Source organism: Heliangelus exortis, chromosome 12 (genome assembly GCF_036169615.1).
Source record: "Heliangelus exortis chromosome 12, bHelExo1.hap1, whole genome shotgun sequence".
Lineage (NCBI taxonomy): Eukaryota > Metazoa > Chordata > Aves > Apodiformes > Trochilidae > Heliangelus > Heliangelus exortis.
In genome coordinates, this window is record NC_092433.1 from 6,895,870 (window position 1) to 6,915,841 (window position 19,972).

The 19,972-nt window shown below is 50.5% G+C and overlaps 1 protein-coding gene and 1 long non-coding RNA gene across 9 annotated transcripts; one reads left to right on the top strand and one right to left on the bottom strand.

The window, feature by feature from the left end:
- Positions 1-7: 7 nt before the first annotated feature.
- GLYCTK (glycerate kinase) lies at positions 8-12,790 on the top strand. Of its 8 annotated transcripts, none has more exons than XM_071755724.1 (8): positions 8-100; positions 1,373-1,545; positions 2,018-2,150; positions 6,611-6,722; positions 8,577-8,962; positions 9,265-9,416; positions 11,180-11,355; positions 11,791-12,790. In XM_071755724.1, exons 5-8 carry the CDS (start codon positions 8,676-8,678, stop codon positions 12,694-12,696), a joined length of 1,521 nt encoding a protein of 506 aa, XP_071611825.1. In that variant the 5' UTR covers positions 8-100; positions 1,373-1,545; positions 2,018-2,150; positions 6,611-6,722; positions 8,577-8,675; the 3' UTR covers positions 12,697-12,790. The 8 variants fall into 8 exon arrangements, with proteins under 8 accessions (XP_071611825.1, XP_071611829.1, XP_071611827.1 ...); XM_071755728.1 differs by having other exon boundaries at positions 2,077-2,150; XM_071755722.1 differs by lacking the exon at positions 2,018-2,150 and adding an exon at positions 1,178-1,230 and having other exon boundaries at positions 66-100.
- On the bottom strand, positions 12,624-16,762 carry LOC139801474 (uncharacterized). Its single transcript, XR_011728218.1, has 3 exons — positions 16,202-16,762; positions 15,339-15,571; positions 12,624-12,705 (listed from the first exon to the last, which is right to left on the bottom strand). It is a non-coding gene; the product is annotated as an uncharacterized lncRNA (long non-coding RNA).
- Between the last annotated feature and the right edge of the window lie 3,210 nt (positions 16,763-19,972).

Below are 19,972 nucleotides of genomic sequence, written 5' to 3' on the forward strand. Positions count from 1 at the left end.
GGCGGGGGCCGCGCACGGCACGCTGGGACAGGGGAGGTCCTACGCCCGCCGGCCATGTTGAGTGTGGCAGGAAAACCTCGCCGCCAGCCGCGGGCTGACGGTCAGCCTCCCCGCTCCTCTCGGGGCCCGAGGTGGGAAGGAGCGAGCGAAGGGCGCGGAGGGCGGCCGCGGCGAGGCCGGGGTGCCGTTACCCACCCGCCTGGGCCACGCAGGGAGCGAGGGGAATCGGGCGGAGAGGGCGTGATGCCCACTGAGCGAGCTGCGGCTTCGCGCCGCTGGGGGTGGCGTCACTTCCGCAGGGCGGGCGGTGCCTGGCGGCGCTGGGGGGACGTGAGATGAAGGCGCGTTCCCGCCACAGGATGCGCGCTCCCGCCGCACCCGGAGACCCCCGGGCCGGCCGTAAGCTCCGCGTTACCTGGCGGAACTCCGCGTGTTTCCCCCCCCTAGGCAGAAAGAAGCACCTGGGGGGCACGGGGCTTGCCCCGGCCCTTCGGGGGTGTCCCGCAGGGGACCTGCGGTGACAGAGCGGGGGACAGGGCGGGAGGGTCCCCCCGGCTCCGCTCGGGACAGCCCAGAGCAGCTGCTGCAGGACACGGGCTCCTTCCAGCCTGTGTCCCTGCCCACCGCCCGGGTTAGGGCTCTGGGACACACGGTGATCGCATTCTTATTCTTCCCATCCCCCCCGTACTTTCAGCTCAGTGACCACACATCTGTATTTCCCAGTATATTTTTTTATTTATTCTAAAAACTGCCCTCCAAGCAGTGCTACAGAAACACCACATCTGCAGCACTGCAGTCCCACATAGAACATCAGATAACGATGAGCAGCACACACTAAACCTGTGAGAAAGGTGCCTTTGCTTTCTAGGCTGGTGCTTCAGTACAGGCACTTTGGAACTGCTACTTTTTTCCGTGGTGACTTTTGCTGTCAGGCTCTGCGTCTACTTTTTTGTACATCTCTTACCTTAAAAAGTTGTTCCTGGAATACAGCAGTTGCTGTGAGAATCTTCTCATGAATATTTACACACACGCAAACCCCACTGCTTTAATTTTAGAAGAACACCAGATTTTTTTGTCACTTTGGTCCCCCAGAAACTCGGAATCAAAAGAAAAACAAACAAAACAACAAGAGATGCTTTCATAAATGTTAATTGCGTTTTCCTTTCATGGGCTCCAGAATAGTTTGATTTTGCTCCTCGACTACTACTGCCCTCCTGTGGTCAAACAACAGTAAGTTCTGGAGCTATCGTCAAAAAGTCTGCTTGCACATCATTCAAACATGCTTAAGGATTTTGTGTGTCCCTGTGATGTAGCGAAGCACAAGTCTTTTCGGAGGTGAATTGCTCTTACTTACCAGAGTTTCCCATTACAGGTTTTGAAATCTAACCCGATTCACCTTATCATGCTGGGACAGGGCTGACTCCTTGAAATGATTCACTGGTTGTTTGAAATGGAAACAGGATTTTCACAGCAGGCTCTACAGAGACTCAACAAAAGGCACCTTTGTTACCTCTGAGGGTCTCGGGGTCAGCTGCCCCATTGCAGGTCAGTTCAAAACCTAGCACTGATCTTTGTGTGATGAGAGATTTTAGCCAAGCACAGAACCCTGTAAACCCTTGCACACTGTGAACTGCATGATCAGAGCCTGGATTTTCTCATGTGGGCCCTGAAGGTGACTCACCAATACCATCATAAGACAATTTGCTTCAAAACACCTACAATACTTAGCTAAGTTTTAGAGTTGTATAACACTGTGGGTTGTTGATTTGATATTTTGTCACTCCCTTTTTATTCTTTCTTCTGCCCTTCTTCCTAATCATTGGAACTTCGTTTGTCAGTTTATACCAAGCTGGAATTTATCTGGCAGGATAATTGGATCTCCTAGCAAAATGTCTCATTATGTAGAAATTATGGATAATGCCCCTGTGAAACTAGTTAATGGAAAAAAAAATGTTTAATTGCTGCTTGAGTAATACTGATCAAATGCAGTTATTCTACCTATGCATTTCTATATTAGAAAGCACTGTAAGCTGCACTATACAGACGTGTGCTCAGCTGGGTGGACTTGAATTTCAGAGAGATGCTTCTGGACACAACTCTGCTGAAGTGACTGTGTTTCTGCTGGAGTCTGCTGGGAGGGCTGGCACTGGGTGGGTAAAGTTATGACTGGAGGCTTGGGTACAGGACCTGTGTTCTGCAGGTTGGCATCTCTCGATGGGTTCTTGAAACTAAGCACAGTGCTCTGGAGCATTGAACCTGTCCCTGCTGTTACAAGATGGAATCACAAGAAGTGTGGGAAGAAGGGACCCCTGGAGCTCCTGCTCCACCCTCCTGTTTAGTGCAGGACCACTCACCAGCACAGGATCAGCTTGGCCATGGCTTTGTCTAGCCAAATCCTGAAAACCACCTAACATGGAGACCAGAGCTTCTCTGAGTGGCCTGATCCAGTGCTGTGTGAACCCCTCCATAAAGAACTCCTTTTTGCTAATGTGAGTTGTTATGTCCTGACTTGCAAATTGTGGCTGTTGCTTCTTACACTTTCTGCCACTACCAGGAGGGGTTCGTCTCTGCTGTCTTTAAAACCACCCTGCAAGTAATTGTAGCTGCTATTAGGTTGCTCCTTACTTGGTTGCATCACTTGGTTCCTAGCCTGCCCTGGTGCAGTGGGATCCTGCCCCAGCAGCAGAACTTCACACTCCTTGCTGAGTGTCACTGCAGTTTCTGGTGTGTTGGCTCCTCGGGAAGGTGGCTCCTTCAGCACTTCCCCCAGAGGAGGCACTCTGCACTGCCCCCCTGCTCACTAATGAATCTGTAGGGCTCCATGAACACCAACAGAGTCCCTGTTGACTACCAGCTGTCAACTGGACCCTGAGCCCAGTGGTCGAGCTGTTTTTCAGCAAATCTTAACAAGGTGTTAGCCCAGTCCACACTCAGCATGCTCATGAGAACAGTGTAAAAACCTCACTAAAGTCACATTACATCTGCCATTTCAGTTTCCCCAGCCTCTTGTCTCAGCCTAGAGGGCAGCAGTAATTGTCATCCTGTGACTGATTAATATTCCTAGCTCTTTCTTCTCTTATGTTATTTCCAGCTGAGGAACTCATAATTTTTTGCTATTAATCCCAAAGAGCATGACCTTGTGTTTAGCAGTACTGAATTTCAACCCCTTTCTATTATTCTAGTCCTCAAGGCTGGCAACTTTTCATCTTCTCTACAATACTATGAGCCTTCTCTGTATTTTAACTGACTCTCAACTTTAATTGCAAGTTGACTCAGAATAGGGGAGTTTGAGAAATTACATCATGAAAGGAAGTAGACTTGGCATGGATGTGGCTGCAGGGTAGTGCTGTTCTGCACTGAGCTACAGAAGGATGTCTTAGTGAAAAATTTTTCTCCCCTGCAATCCCCAGTGCATGGGAAAATCAATTCCAAAAGGTATATAGGGAGTGAAGGGAGTGTGACCTAGAAAAACTATTAAGATGCATATGTCAAACCCAGTTAATTTTTTTTCCTAATGATACCAATCTATATATATAAAATGCTGAACAGAACACTTATCTTCCTTGTGCTTGGCCTTAGGCTACATTCCCCCTCAAAAGCAAAGAGACTCTGTCGACACTTTCCTGGTGAGTAAATCAGTCATGAGAGCAGCATATTTCTTTTCCAAGAAACATATAGAAAGCCATGTCTTGGAAATTAGGACTCCTGGGTTTCCCAGAACCCGGCATATTTTGAAACAAATGTATTTAGACTCCATCCTACTTTCTCCCTTGTCTGTCTGGCAAACCCTCTGTGCAGCTCTCTGGTCTCATCATATTGCTTCTGTCCACCATCATCCTCTTTCCCAGTTATGGATGCAGGAGCACCACAGTATGTGGGTGCAGAAGGACATTTCCCCTGTCCCTGCACACCCACTCGTGTACTGGACCCTTCATCACTGGCCAGTAATGAGCTGGCCCATCTGAGCTTTAGACATGTTCTCTTTTACAAAATGTAAATGAGGCAGAGTGGTAATTTTATGCAAATCCATGTGCAGATTAAAGAATTAATCAAATTCTGAAATTTTCATTTTAAGAGATTAGTCTTGACACCCCCCCCCCCCCCCCCCCCCTGTCTAATCTTCCCAGAATAGTCAATTGGAACAAACCTTCACTGCTTTGTTTTCCTCTTGGGTTCAGTGCACCTCCTTGAAAGAATTCCTCATAATGCTTCTGGGACCGTCTGGAGCAGTAAGTTTGAGTTTTAGCAGGGCTCACCAGGCAAATTAAAGCTGATGTATCAAATGATAGAAGAGATGTGTCAGTAAGTGGGAACATGGGAGTTTAAGGCAGTAAAACCTCTGCTCTGTTGTGCTTCATAGGTAAACTCCCCTGGTAATGCATGAAAAATGGAAGTGGTGAGCCCTGGTGAGGCTAACAGTAATTTACATACCAGGAGGCCAGAAGAAAGTCATGTAGCAAGAAAAACGAGTAGCAAGAGACACTGCTAAAACTTGCTGTGTCTGGTAGTTTACTGGTGGAACAAAGATGTAATCTGTCTTTCAGAGTTTGAGCTCAAAATTATCCTTGAACAACTGGGGGTTTGATCCAGTGCCATCTCATATTTTTTTCCAAGCCCTTCAGGGATTTTTGAGTTGACCCCGTACATGGTGGGCCAGCCACCAATTGCTGCCACACTGGGGGAAATCCAGAGGTGTCCCAATGACATTAAAATAAAGAAAACCCTGAAGATCTCAATTAAATCACCCATTCCAGATCATTAACGTGCAGTCTCCTATGATCTTGCAGCACCTGAAATGATTGGGTTGTGTGACTGGGTCAGCCTGCAACAAGCCCAGTTGCCCCAACTTCAAGACAACCACAAGCCCACGGTGCAAACCCTTGAACAAACCTCCAGCCACAGCACCTGGATTAGCTCCTCTCTGCCCAGCGACAGCAGGCTGGCCCTTTGAAGGGAATATTTTTCTGGCTTTCAAGTGGCTGGCAGGGAGTGAGAAGCTGGCTCATTTTTCTCACTGTGCAGGCATGGCCAGCTCATTTGTTCACTGTTTTCCTCCCCAGTGTGACTCCAAGTTTATGCCTCAGACTGTGCCCCCCTATGCCTGTGCTTTTGGTCTCATGCCACCATCCAATTTACGTGGCAGCTTACCACATTTCTGCCCCTAGTGCTGGGTTGTTTCTGTCTCCCTCTGACTTTGGCTCCTTGCCTGCAGAACTGCTTAAATTAAAAAGTTAATGAAAGGTAATGCAAACTAGCACTTTGCCTGTATTTTATCACAGTCCAGCTCCTCTCCCTCCCTCTTTCCCAGAGATGGTGAAAATGAGGGGCTGGGTTTTTGCTGCTTTTTGTGTAAGAGTTAACAGTGGAGATTTCTGCAGGCTTAGGAAAAGCCCAATGAAGAAAGAGCTTATAATGGTAACACACACAAATATGTAGATGGTGAACGTTATTCATCAATGAAAGCTGAGGCAGTTTTCATTTAAAGGGGATTAATCTAACCCCTTGCAGTCCTGCTCTCTTTGGAGCAGGCAATTCTTAGCACTGTTGTCTTCCTAGAATTAGTCCAAACTTCCAGAAAACTTTCCAAAAGACTATCTATACCCCAACTCCAAATTATCTCAAGCAGGGACAAAGGAAAGGTGTGAAACCTGAGCCCCAGTAGTGCCTCTAGCACGTCACCTTATATCCACATAGAAGAGTGGCTATAAGCTCATTCACCCCCTTTATGATTTCCCTGAGAAACTGGGGAACAAAGACTAGTGTGGGAAGCAATAGGGGTCACATCATCAGCTCCTTCCCCCAGCCCAAGTTTCTCCCAGCCAGCAGTGGGAACAGGAACATGCAAGGATATGAGGATGTAATTTCCCCCCATGCAGTATGCAGCAGCTTACTGGCAACTACATCATTTCTAGACCCACCGTCCATGCAGGTAGCCTGAGAGCTGCCATTTGGATGATTTTTCTTTCCATGACTGCCTATGATATGGGGTGATGTTATTCTCTTGATCTTGTTCTTAAGGCCCTAGTAAAACGAGCAGGAGTTGGGTTTTTTTTTTTGTTAGTGTCTGCAGTGGATTTCATAGTACTGATTTACAGCTGTGTCCTGATGGCATTTAGTAACCAGTGCCTGAGACTGTATAAATAAATTACATTAAAATGGATTTGTGGCATCATTAGCAGCACCCCCATTCCAAGAGGAGCCTCGAGTGAGCCTGTGTGTCTAATCAGAGCTGACAAGGAACAGAGTTACGCACCGAGACCTCCCAAGCTAATTGGGCTGGGCCAAATTCAGCTCTCTGTTGCTTTGGTGTAAAGTTGGATAACCACTGACTGCCATGGAGGTTTTACACCGGGTTTACTCTGCATTTACACCTGTGCACTGAGATCACTGTCAGGCAGCATGCCTTAAAATGCTTAGAAACAATGAAAAGACACGGGCTTACTTCAGCAGCTTCTAGATCAAGCCTTGATGGTTAAAATACAATCTGAGTTCAGAGTGCAGAAAACAGATTACATGCCTGCTATTGTAGTGAAATGCTTTCCAGAGCAAGCATTAGCAGTATGTGCACGAGTGCTAGATGAATTAAGCTGGCATTTATTTTTTTTTTCAGCTCCAGTAGGAGAGGATTGCTTTTAAACAACTCGCGCCTGCTGTGTCGTGTCTGGAGCTGGAGCTGAGCGGAGCCGCCGGGAGAGCACGTGTGACAGGATCCGCAGCTGCAGGTCTGGTTGTGCTCAATTCCCCTGGTCTACAGGTCAGCCGTGCACAGAAACATCGAGGCACAGACAGAGCCTGTTAAAAGCTTTAGGGCTTTATTTTCTTAAACTCCCCTGGCTGGCTCCATTTAAGCCTTTTTCGCCAACCACTCCTGCAGACCCTGTATTGCAGCTCAGACGAGGCGACCCGGGGTATGATGCAACTCTGTTTTGTAACACCTTTCCCTGATTGCCTGTGCTGCCAGGTGAATCGGAGCCCTGCTGGGAACGGAGATGCTAATGTCGGTCCTAAGAGGTGTGCGGCTGGCTGCACGCCGCTAGCACGCTTACTCCAGCCCTGACTGTGAGAGAGCTGAGGCTCAGCGGCAGCACGGGCTGCCGTGAAGTTCAGGAGCTTAGTAGTAAGAGTGGTCAGTCTGCCCTGTCTTTCATCTCTCCTTATCATTGAAAAGCCTGTCCTGACCAGCACCTAAAGGGAGTGTAGATAGGTAGTTTAATTGCCCTGTATTTTGCCTTAAAATCTGTTTGTCTTAAGCCTTGAATAATTTCTTTTCTCTGGCAAACCTATGACACTTTTTTACCTGCAAGTCCCTTGTCCAATAGTTCAGAGTCTGCCCAAGTTTCATTCCCTGAGAAGGTGCTTGTGTGGAGGTTTTCACAGAGCCTTTGGGTCCTTGCAGAAAAATAAGGCAGATGGAGACCCAGAGAAGCTGTTGGAAAGCTTGTCTGGCTTAATGATTAACACTTTGCAGTGGTATGGGAGTGTTAGGACAAAGACCTCTGGACTCTGGAGCTCTCCTGGAAGAAGCCAGCCACTGGCCTTGTACAGAAACACATCCATTCACTAGAGAGAGAATTAAATCTCACGGGTAATTTGAATGGGGCTGTGATGGAGTGTGTTGCCCAGATTGCCTCAGCTTCCTGGCACTCTGCCTTAATTGTCTGCACCATAATTACCATGAGCAGAGGAGATGCAGATCAGACAGATCTTTGATCCTGAGAAACCAGCAGTGAGCTTGCTGCCAGTTAACGGTGGGAAGGAGGAATGCTGGAAGGGAATAGATGTGTGCATGCTGGCAGAGGCTGCCTTTCCTCTGTCAAGACAAGCATCTGCCCTTGAGCAGTTGAGATCCTTTGGTCCACACTCAATTCTGTAGCATATAATGCTACCACTTGGTGAGATTAGCTCAAATGGGCGTTCACAGATGTAGCTGGCAACTTCACCTGGATCTATAGTCCTATTTAGGCTCTAAATGTGATTTTAATGAATCATGACAGAACTAAAAAATAAAGGCAAGTGTGTTAATTTGCTGTTTGGTGAGGAAGCCTCATTACTGGTTACTCATTACTCTCTCTATGGCCACCAGCAGCAAGGGATCAGGGAGCCAGCAAGTCTGTTGTTGCTCCCAAGTCTGTGTGATGCTGCAGGGACACATGGGGCAATGTGCAGACAGAGAATTAGACCAGCATTTGGCTAGTGTGAGAAAGGGAGTTAACACAGTGAAAAGCTGTTCCACCCAGGTTCCCTGCTATCTCCAGGACAGAGAGCAGCTTCCACAGTTTGGAAAGGTGTCAGACACTGAGCAAATAGAAATCATGGCTTGCCAGCGGCAAATCTATGAAGGAGAAGCTGGCTGGCTGGGCCATGGGAGGTGACAGGATTGCAGGGCAACCACAAGCTGACAGGGAATTTGAGTGTGACACCATCCTTCCCTCCCTCCTGCCTGGGGAGATACTTGAAAATGCTGCTGATACGGCACCTTCATCTAGAGGAAACAGGACTTAGAGCTCCCTGCTTTGTGTTTTGGCTCTCCCTGTGACAGCCCTGTCTCTTTTCCTAGTGTTTGCTTTCCCTTGCAGGTTGGAGGGTGCCAGCTGCCCTGGCTCTCCAGGCCTCTCCAGTGTCAGCAGAGTGTGTAGAAGCCCACCCCCTGTGCAGAGTGGCTCAGCCCAGGCACCATGTCCCTCCGTGAGCACGCACTGTACCTCTTCCGCAGCGCGGTGGGCACCGTCCGGCCGGCTCCGATGCTGAAGAGGGCTGTGAAGCTCCAGGGAGACAGGTGCCCTCAGCTGCTGGTGAAGGGTCAGGCCTTTCCAGTGAAGAGGGACCTGTATCTGGTGGGCTTTGGCAAAGCTGTGCTGGGAATGGCTGCGGCAGCAGAAGAGATCCTGGGAGACCACCTGGTTCGGGGGATCATCAATGTTCCACTTGGCATCCAGGAGAATCTGCAGCGAGCAGGAATGCAGTAAGAAGGGATTATGTCTGGACAGTTTTAGGGGGGTAGTCTGCTAGATTTGTCCTACGTGGGATGTTGCTGGGAACCCCTTCAGTATTTTCCAGCTGCCCTTCCTCTGAGGCCCACCCTATGCACCACAGCCCATATTGTGGGCTGGATGCACTGCCTCTAGCCCTGGGGAAGAGACACTCAGCGAAGGCCACCTTACTGACCTGGTCACTTGCCAGGCACCAGGCCCCTTTCCCTCCTGAGTGACAGCCTGGGTGTGTAGGTGCCTATGTCAGTAGTGTGACTGCCTCTTACCTCACCAGGGAGATGCTCCTGAAGCCACACAGCAAAATCCAGGTCATTGAAGGTGCCAAGAACAACCTCCCAGACCCAGAGGCTCTGAAGGGAGCAGTTGCCATCCAGGAGCTGGCTGAAGCCCTGACTGCAGATGACTTGCTCCTCGTGCTCATCTCAGGTAGCGTGGGGAATGCAGGGAATGGGCTCTGCTGAGGGCCCTCCAGCTGCTTGCCCACATGTAGCCATGCAGCATGGAACACTGCTGTGCCAGCCCTTCAGCACTGACACTCACACCTCTGTGATCTTTCCTTTCTCCAGGGGTGTAGAAGGGAGGGCACAAGGCTGCCTAATGCTGCTGCAACAGAGAGGCTGAGCTGCTCAGGCTTGGCCCTGTGGCTGTGCTACCATAGTGAGATGACACCTCTGGGCACAGCCTGCCAGCTGCTCTCACCCCTTAACAAGAAGATGCTTTCTTCCTGTCCCCTCCTTACATTTGGAGATGCAGACTTATAGAAGCAAGCACTTGGTGAACTGGCATGCTCTGAATTTGTGAATCTAAAATGAGATTTAGGACTGACCCTTCCCAAAGGTTTTGCTGCATCCCAGACAGGGGAAATGCTGTCCTAGGTTCCTATGAGCAGTATGTGAGCTGCACACCTTGCAGCACCAGCCCTCAACACCTCCTGGCTCTCCCCATACACAGAGCTGTGAAAGAAAAGCAGATATTGGACATCAGAGGGATGCAGTGATATCACTCCAGCCTGAGCTTGGCTGGGTGGGTGGGTATCACAGAGCAAAAGCATACTTGGGTTTGGAACAGCTCTGTAGAACACCCCTGGTCTCCTCTGCTCAGTAATTTTCCCTCTAGTTCCTCTGTGGATATCACAGCCCAATCTGATGCAGTGTTAGGCAAACACCCAAGTGACTGTCATCGAGCTGTGCTTGCTGGGGATTCCCCTGGGCTTCCTCCTGTCCTTTGGCTATAGGGATCTCCAAGAGACTCCTCAGCCCTTCAGGGAGTCTGTATAGGATCTCCCCGCAGCTGCAGCTCCCCCTGCATGCACACTCCCACACAGCAGCTGGTACCCAACTGCTCCTGCCTCTCAGCTAGATCCCTGGCTATTGACTGAAACACAGGCATTTGCATTTGTTTTTCTTGCTCATCATGTTTTATTGATGCCAATTTGTCTCAAACCTCTGAGCAGGCTCTGCCTTTTGACAGTAGCTTTCAGCTGTACTTCTTTGCACTCAAATCTTTCTACTCTATATTTTCCATCCATTCCACTTTTCTACCAGAACCCTTTTTATTGCCTCCTTTTCTGCATTTCCAGTGCCCACTTGTATCACACAGGATTCCCATCAATGAGGCCATCACCTTGGGCTCTGGGTATGCTTTGTCCTTTGTGTTACTCTCTTCCCCTTTCCTTTCCTCCAGGCTTAGATGAGTGGACTTCAGCAGTTTCTTATCTTGCTGCAGCCATAGCTGGTGTTTCTATACACTGTCCTCAATAATTAGAGCCAGGAAAGCACACAACATCTCCATCTGCTTAGCACCCACTGCTGTGCAAGTCATGCTGCAGGCAGACCTTCAAAATCAGTGTGATAACAACACTACTGGCCTGATGTAGCAGGGACATTAATTGCTGGCCCCTCTCTGTCATCCTCTCCCCACCACAGGCATGTGGTACCCCTGGTCCAGTGAGGTTTATGCTGTCTGGCTGAAGTGCAGCTGACTGCAGACAATGCAAGGCAGCAGTGAGGAAAAATCTTTGGCAAATTCTCCATAGATGTAGTGTAGCTCCCCACCCACCTCTGCCTTCCCTTCGCACACTGGTGAGGAAAGAGGAAAGGCTGCTGCTGCTCAAGTGTTGGACAACCTTACTTTCCTTCTGTCTTTTTTTTTGCTGTCCTGATGCCCTTACCATCTCTTCTGCATCCTAGGGGGTGGATCAGCCCTGCTGCCTGCTCCCATCCCTCCCATTCTCCTCCAAGAGAAGGAGAAGCTCACAAAGATGCTGGCTTCCCGAGGAGCTGCCATACAGGAGCTGAACACTGTCAGGAAGACTCTGTCCTTGCTGAAGGGTGGAGGGCTGGCTCGGCTTGCGTATCCTGCACAGGTACCCAAGGAAAAGCTTCTGCTTCCACACACCCAAGAAATGGAGGAGGGGGAATTCAGACTTGGCAAATGTCAGCAGACCCCAGCCCTCTTCCAGAAGGCACTTCCAATGTGCTGGTGCTCCACCACAGCATTCTCCATAGCTCCAACCCTTAGCTCCCCTGGGACCTGTTCTCAGCATATGCCATTGCTGAACCCACACCAGGTTTATCAGTCCAGTGGCACAGGTTACATCTTCCAGTGCAATGATCCAGTACCCCAGGGCACTGTAGATCTGAGGGTTTCAGGTGTCAAGGTGGCTCTCACAGGACCTTAAAAAAAAAACTGACCAAGGTCTGCATGGTTAAAGTGTAACTCAGCAGCACTTATGCCAGAGCTCTTGGGTGGTCGGTCACCTGACATTGCCTCCCACAATAATCCATGAATATTTCTCTAGGTTGTGAGCCTCATCCTTTCTGATGTGATTGGTGACCCCCTGGACATCATAGCGAGTGGACCCACGGCTCCCAGCTCCCACAGTGTTCAGGACTGCCTTCAGATACTTGCCAAATACAACCTGCTCCACAACCTGCCCAAGTCAGTGGAAACAGTCCTCTCCAGCTCTCCCAGCAAGCCTGCTGCTCCAGAACACTACTCCCATGTTTGCAACATCATCATCGGGTCAAACATGTTGGCTTTGGATGAAGCCAAACACCAAGCTGAGAGCCTGGGCTACAGAGCCCTGATCCTGAGCGCAGCTGTCTGCGGGGACGTCCGTCGTGTCTCCAGGCTGTACTGCCAGCTGATCCAGCTGCTCTGCCTGGGCTTTGCTGGCCTGGGAGAAGGGCCTCTGGGTGAGGAGGTGAGGGCAAATCTCCTGCAGCTGGAGGCAGAGCTAGAGATCCCAGGTTTGAAGCTTGCTGAGTTCCTACAGACCCTGCGAGGATTAGGGTCTGAAAGACCAATCTGCATCCTGGCTGGCGGAGAAACCACGGTTCAGCTTCAAGGATCTGGCAAGGGAGGAAGGAACCAGGAGCTGGCCCTGCGTGTGGGGCTGGGGCTGCACAAGGCACAGGCCACAGAGGTCAGGGGGCACCCAGGGAGGTGTGAGATCATCTTCCTCAGCGGGGGGACAGACGGACAGGATGGGCCAACAGAGGCAGCAGGGGCACTCTGCAGCCCAGAGCTGGTGAATGAGGCACTGCAGGAGGGCCTGGATGTGGAGGCCTTTCTCAGCAACAACGACTCCTACACATTCTTCAGCCAGTTCCGAGGTGGACATCACCTCCTGGTGACAGGCTTGACGGGCACCAATGTGATGGACATCCAGGTCATTTTAGTTAGAGCCACGGAGAGATCATGAGAACTCCCTCTGCAGATATCCAGATGCATTTAATTAGGACTGGAGGTAAATGAAGGCATTAAAATTGCAGACAAAAGTAAACTACTTAAATTAAGGCTTGCTGTCCAGAGTGCTAATGTCTCTGACAGAAAGACTCCACTAATTAGACACATGAGTGGATGTCCACAGCAAAAGCAAACACTTGTAATTGGGATCAGAGGAAGGTAAGAGGTCACATTACGGACACGGAAGCCGGATTTAACACTTCTGCTGAGAGCTGCCACCCCTGTGACTGCTTCAACTGTAGTTAAAAGATAGGGGGGAAAGCAAGGCCATGGTACAGCTGCCAGGAAGAGCCCTCACTGTGGCTGTTGCCCCTCCAGTGCCCCCAGCTCAAGAGCAGCTCATCAGGGGGCTTCTGCAGGTTCACAGAAGTGCATCACAGTGACTGAAGTATGTGAAAGCAATAGCCAGGGCTGCCCAGCTGGAGCCATGGAGGTGCTGGGGTGATGTGGTGGGAATGAGACACCCAGCACCACCTCCACAGCACGCACAGTGCCCTGTGGCCTCTCCCACACCAGGGTTCCTGAGGTGATACGAAGACCCAGAGCCCAGCACGACACACATCCAGCAGTGCAGCTAAGGAGCACACTGGCTAAGAGCGGAATTTTGTCTCAGACACAAGACACAAAAGCAGCGCACAGTGCCACAGAAGGTCCCTTCCTTCCACAGGGACATCTTCCTTGCTGATCCCTGTCAGGAAAGCCTCCGTGCCTGCAGCCTGTATGATATAAGCTTTCATGGTGTTGTTTTCCAGCTGCCTAGAAAACAGTCGTGCATCCAGCCTGAGCCACTGACCTTTCTTCTGTGCTGAGGCAGAAGTCGCTGTCACTCTGATTAACTCAGCTAATTCCACAGAACAAAAGGCAAGGAAACCTTTATGCTCAGCTCTCCTGACCCAGGCTGCTGAGCTGATCAAAGGGCAAAGCTGCCAGAGCTGTGCTTTGACAGGGAGCTGCTCCCCAACATGTATGAGGATGTGGTGGTTATCGTGGTTTCACCAGTGACTGCAGTGCAGTGTGGGAGAGCAGAGATGAGCTGGGTTTCCCAGGACATGGAGCTGGATTTCAGAAGGGCTCTGCCTTTGGCAAGAGGCACAGTGACAGTATTGGCTGGATACTCAAATGACTTCAGCTCAGCAGCCAGTATGACCCAACACATCCAACTTCCTTTGAATATCTCCCTGTTTGTTACAGGGCTCAAGTGAGAGCCGAGCTCTTTTGGAAATCCAGCCCTAATTTAATAGGACACACTTGACTCAGACTCTTTCCAGACAGACTGACCTGCTCTGTGTGGCTGATCTCATCTTGTGACACAAATACACCATCCTGCCAACACCTGGAGTTGTGGTATCCCACAAACAATCATTCTAGTCCAAGATGGGTCAGAGGGTGGATTTTTGATGACACCTGTCTTTGTTTTGAAGCCAGTATCTAACAAGCAGGGATATCAGCAGGACCATCACAGGGCCCAGCCTCAATGCCAGGCTGGCATCTGGACTGTCTGGGCCACAGCCCAGGCCTAGCATCAAGACACAAGCCTGGGGATTTCAAAACCCCGGTTTTATCCCCGCAGTTTAAACTCATCCATGCATCTCATTTGTCCTCAGAGTCTGAAGGTCTCCTGTAACATGCCTGAGCTTGCTCATGCTGGCAAACAGCTTTGAGATCTGCTGGGAGAAACCTGCCAAGCATTATAAATCTCACCATGCCCCCATGGCATGGGAGAAGCTGCTTTGTGCCGTGCGTTTTTCTCCAGAGGTCGCCAGCAGGTTTCAGAGAATTTGGCTTTTGCTGCATGCCCGGCATGCCAGCACCACGGGGGCACTGATACAAGCAGTGATACAGCCAAAAACCATGGGCTATGGCCAGGATAGCTGGCTAGATCTGGTTCCAAAACACTCTTCATGCTTCCCATCAAATTCTGCTCCAGTGAAATCCAGAGTGACAGGGGCCTCCCATACCCCCACACTCTGCCTGCAGCCCTGGTCCATGGAGCTGTGGCTGTGCTGTGGTGCAGTCAGATTTGGAAGACCTTGGGCTAGGGCTTTCTGGCTGCTTCTGGGAAATGCCTGCCACGTACCCAAGAGCAGTGTCCTTGCTTTCTAAGCAGTGGCTTTTCACTAACGATTACAAAGAGTCTGTGTGTTGGGGAGGAGCAAAGGCTGATAAAAAGGTTTGTTGAAAGGATGGAGCTATCTGAAGCACACTTCACATCTACATTTGCTTGGTCTCCACTTACGGTTTTTGTTCTTGTCCCTTCTTTTCCAATGAGGAGATAACAGGACAGGGGGAGGTTGGCCAAGGACACCCAGGTTACGAAAGCACTTTTCTGATGATTCTACCTGGATAGATTGAAGCTCCATTTTTCACAGATTGCTTGGGTGGGCCTTGTGCAGAGAGGAAAGGAGCTTTGGAGCACGTGCAACCCTTACAAACAGGGCCTTGTTTTATTCTGCTGTACAATGCTCAGCACAGAATCCAAACCAAAACTAGCTCCCTCTGACCTATACAGAAGACCTATACATTTGGGCCACACTGGTCAGGTTTTGCAAAGATTTGTCAGTTAACAGTTGCATCAAAAGAAAAAACAGCATCACTTACCTGCCAAATACAGATTCACCTCATCTGGGCTGTCAGGGCCTGCCAGGAGCAACAACTTTCCTGTTGGGAACTGGAGTGAGCCACCACAGCACCTCTCCCCTGCTGTCCTGGATGGGAGCATTCCCAGGCAAATGAAGAAACCCAGAGTGGGACTGTGGTCACACCAAGTGATCCCAGTGTGTGGGCCACACTGGGACTAGTTCCAGGTCATCCTGGTTCCATGGTGCTTGTGCCTATGGAAAAAAGCCACAGAAAGATTAAGGAAAACAAGAGCTGCTTGGGTTTGGTGCTCCCAGTCCCTGCCCTTTTCATCGAAAAAATCAAAACTCGCTCTACCAGGAGCCTCCAGGAAGGAGGGAGATGGGTGGAGATGGACTATAGCTCCCTGGCCACATCCTTGTACATGGGCAGGGCACATAGGGACAGCTTTTGGAAAACACAGACCCAACTTCTGGGCAGGGAATGGGCAGAGCCCAGGTGAGTTCAGGGTCAATTGGCTACGTGCAGCCCATTGAGGAGAGCAAAACAGTGCTAATGGCCAGGAGAAGTAACTGTGTTATTAACAGCACGAGCTTTTGGCAGTAAATTAAAAACCTTGGCTGCTTCCCTTGGCTCCACTCTTGCCTCTTAGGAGACATTAATATCACAGCTCCCCAGCATTCCCATTATCACTTCATTAAGGATCCAATAATGATAAATGTGGATGGTTTTATTTTGCACAGAGCCTGATTAATGGCTAATATTTCACTAGGTGTTAATGGGGCCCTTCCTTTATGGAAGGTTTGAAGGGGGCTGCCTTTCATCTCCTCCCCAAGCTGAGTAATTTCCACTATTTTTGCTAATGTGACAGATTTAACACAAACCTTGAATGAGAGGCTGAGGCCTCTTGAGAAACTTCGAAGAGCGTCGTGCATGGGGCAGCCCTTGCTGCTGCTGCCGCTCTCCAGCTTCTTCCTCTTCCTCATCTTAACAGCAGAAGCTTCTTCACTGGGGGGCTGTCACCCATCTCCTGGGATAGTGGGGGACAAAAGCAAGGCAAGGGGCTCCCCAGGGATCTCACTCTGGGGCCGAGACACAAGCACAGCCACTGTGGCTCTCCACAGTAAATGTGGTGCAGAATCAGGCCCACCCGCACAAGGAGATGCAGTGCAAGGGGTGGGCTGGTGCTGGCCTCTCCCCAGAGCAGCTTGGCACCTCTCACCTGCCCCCCCACAGGGCTGAGGAGCCCAGGATGCAGAACAGAGCCTGAGCTGAGGCCAGCAGCCCTCCTTCAGCACCCTGGGGAATAGCTTTGGTAGCTCCTCTGAGGTTGGCTCCAGTGGCACAGGGGCTCTTCTCTGCTGTAGGACCCCGGCGTATTGCACGGCTTCAATCCCTATATGAAGTGGGATGTATAATCACATAGGAATAAAAAGCCATACAAGACAGCAGGCTGCAAGTTGCTCCACGCTGGCAGGGTGACAGGGCAGTCTCTCTGCACCAGCTGCCATGGCCCCCACAGGGATGGGGCCAGGCCCTGGGGAGCCCCCACAAGTCCCCTCCTCCCACCCAGCCCCTTTGCAGGGTCCATAGGGATTCAGAGTAGCATCAAACAAAGAAGAGAGGATGTATAGACCAGGAGAAAGCATGGGAGGCCCCAAAGCTCCTGGAGAGGGAGCACTGGGGGAGCATCAGCTCTTGCTATCAGCTAACAGGGTCTCCCCACTTCATGGCTCCCCCTTGAAGCTGAGACAAAACTCACCCTGTGGTACACCCAGACTGCCCCTCTGCCCATCCACATCCTGGAACATCACCCTCTGGGGGCTCCTCCATCCTGGAGACCCTCTGCTTGCACCTTTCATCCCCAGGGCTTTATCAGCCCCACCAAGGCAGTGGGCACTGCAACCCTCCAGCCCCATCACTAACACCTGGTGGGGGAAGAGAAAGGAACCAGTCCCTTCCTCGTGGCAGATGGAGCATCCTCTGCCTCTGAGGGAGGAGAGGAGGGGAGCTGTCACCCACAAATCCCCCTGCAGCCCATGGGGAGCAGTTCCAGGTACCTGCAGAAGCGCTGACGGAGGGACAGGCACCAGCAGGAATGGGGCATGGATCCTCTGCCAGGAAGGTGGACGTGGGCAGAATGAAACCAGGGAATGCTTCCCCAGCATGGCCACCACTGGCACTGGAGGGATGGCCAGGGCAGGCTCCAGCAGGAGCCCACCCAAATGACACTGGGGACAAAGCCAAGTGGTGGGACCAGCAAAAAGAAAGCTTTGTGCTGCCTCCTCTCCAGCAGCCTTTCCCTAGAAGCTGCTCACATCCCAGAGTGATTCTGGCACCTGCGGGATGGAAGTCCCAGAGCAGTGACTGTAACAGGAGGGGACAGGTTTGGGCTTGTGCAATGCAGCCCTAACACAAACTCAGAAAGCTTCTTTTAGCTAAAAAAGAGCACAGCAGCGAGGCACAGCTGCACACTGCTTGTTGATGGTACAGAAAAAAAGCTTTTTGCTGGCCCAGGAGACCACAGGTGATCATCAGCCTCAGACTGAACACCTCGAGGTTGCCTTGGGCAGCACCTGAGGGGCTGAGGTACCCCAGTGCCATCACCCCAGGCTGCCTTTAATCCCCCAGGAGGAACTTCAAGTTCCAGATTGCCCTTCCAAGCTGCATTAAGCCACATGGCAGCACTGGAAAGTATCAGCACCCTTCAAAACACCTCCAGAAGCTTTCCTGATGTGTCCACAGGTGTTCCCCTCCCTGGGGCAGCACAGGCAAGGGGCTGCCAGGCTCTGGGAATGGGGAAAACATCCCTTGTAGCTGCCCCACACTGAACAAATTGAAGCAAGGGGCCATGTTTTGGTGCAGAACCTGGAATGGCTTTCTACATCAATATTTCATTGATTCATTCATTCTAACAGCTGCAAAGAGGTGAGGTCAAGCCACACCACTACCAAGTTTTAGGAGGCTGGAGAAGTCATCCCCAGGGGGGGCAGCTCCAATAGGAGCAGCCCTGGCTCTCCTCCAGCCAGACCTGACATCACAGCTCTTTGAAAATCACAAATCCCACAGCTCAGGGGCTCGACCCAAACAAAACCCCCAACAAAACCCATACAGGAGACAAACAGCAACAGCCATTGGCATAGCAGGGAGGGTGGGGGGTGACCACACCACCAGAGCAAACCAGGCACAGCGATGGTGCCACCACTGGGTCCTCGATTGCTTCTCAGCCGCCTCCAAACCAATTCAGCAGCTACGGGGTTGTCATTTGATGATTTGTACTGAGAGTTTGTGAATCACTGTACCCAGGCTGGGTAAGAACATCACCGTTGCTGGATTTGGGAGTAATTACTCTCCATGAGCATGTGAATCATTAGGTATAATTGCCCTAATAAATAAAAGGGAGATAACTTCTGTCTCTAGCCTCATCTAACACAAGTTATTTTTTTCGGGCAAGCTGCGCAAAAGCAAATCAGGAGCATGAGGCAGAGGAAAAGCAGAAAGAGAAGAGCATCAAAACCTGGACATGCCATTATTCCCTCCTGCAGCACCCAAAGGTGGCTGGCCGGGATGGGGTCTCTCCTGCAAGTCCCCACCAGAGTTTGGTGACAGAGAATTTGCTATAAAAGCCTCAGGTTTGGCAGTGATGGGGCTGTTCCTTCCCAGGACAGTACCCCATCTGGGCACAGCTTCTCCTGGCAGAATTTCTCTGCTGCAAAATGCAATCAGGTTAAAGGAAAGAAAAAAGATTCCTTCTAGGGTGACAGGAGGGGCAACAGTTACTCGAGTCTAATGAAGCCATTTCACTTTTCCCCTGGGAAATGCTGGAGTAAAAAAAAAAAAAAACCCAATCCCACCCTACTCAAAGTTGACATTTTGCAGCGAAGCAGCAATTTTCTTCTCCACTTAAAATGTCATCACAGACTTTTCTTAGGAAAAAAAAAAAAAAAGCAAAAAAAAAAGCAGCCTTCCCTGAGTGACATTTTAAGAGGAAATGTTGACTTAAAACCAGAAGGAAACCCCTCAACCCATGCAATGAAATGTTTCAAGCTGCAGTCAAGACTTCTTGCAGGGAAATCAATATTTTTGCAGGAAAAAAAAAATAATTCGAACAACTACAGATCTTTTGTGGATCGAACTTCCCTTGGGACAAATCTATCCGTGAGGAAGCAAGACTTTGGGCTGCTCTTTGCCAAATCTGGAAGTGAATGGAGCAGCATTGCTGCCCTGTTTCAGAGGAAACAGCACTCCCAGTTCTGGGCAAAGTTTCTTGAGACCCCTGCAAACCAAAGCAAAAAAACCCAAACCAAACCAACCAACCAACCAAAAAAAAAAAAAAAAAAAAAGGAGCAGAGGCTGTTTTTGTCCCAGAAAGGTGACGAGTGGTGATGACTCTATGCTGTCCCCACAAGATGCCAGCAGAGTTTGTTCCATCTCCACTGGGGCTCCCTGAAGCCTCATCAGGGAGAAACAGGATTGTCTGGGACTCGTGGGAATCCCTGCTTTCTCCCCAGGGAGCAGAGGACTGGGTCTCCACTTGCAAGAGGGGCTGGGCTCTGCCTGGAGATGCTCCACACTACCCAGCTGTGCCATGCCATGCTGTGCCACCTCCACCTCTTCTGCTGGTTGGGGTTTGACCAGGAGCAACCTGTGCTTGG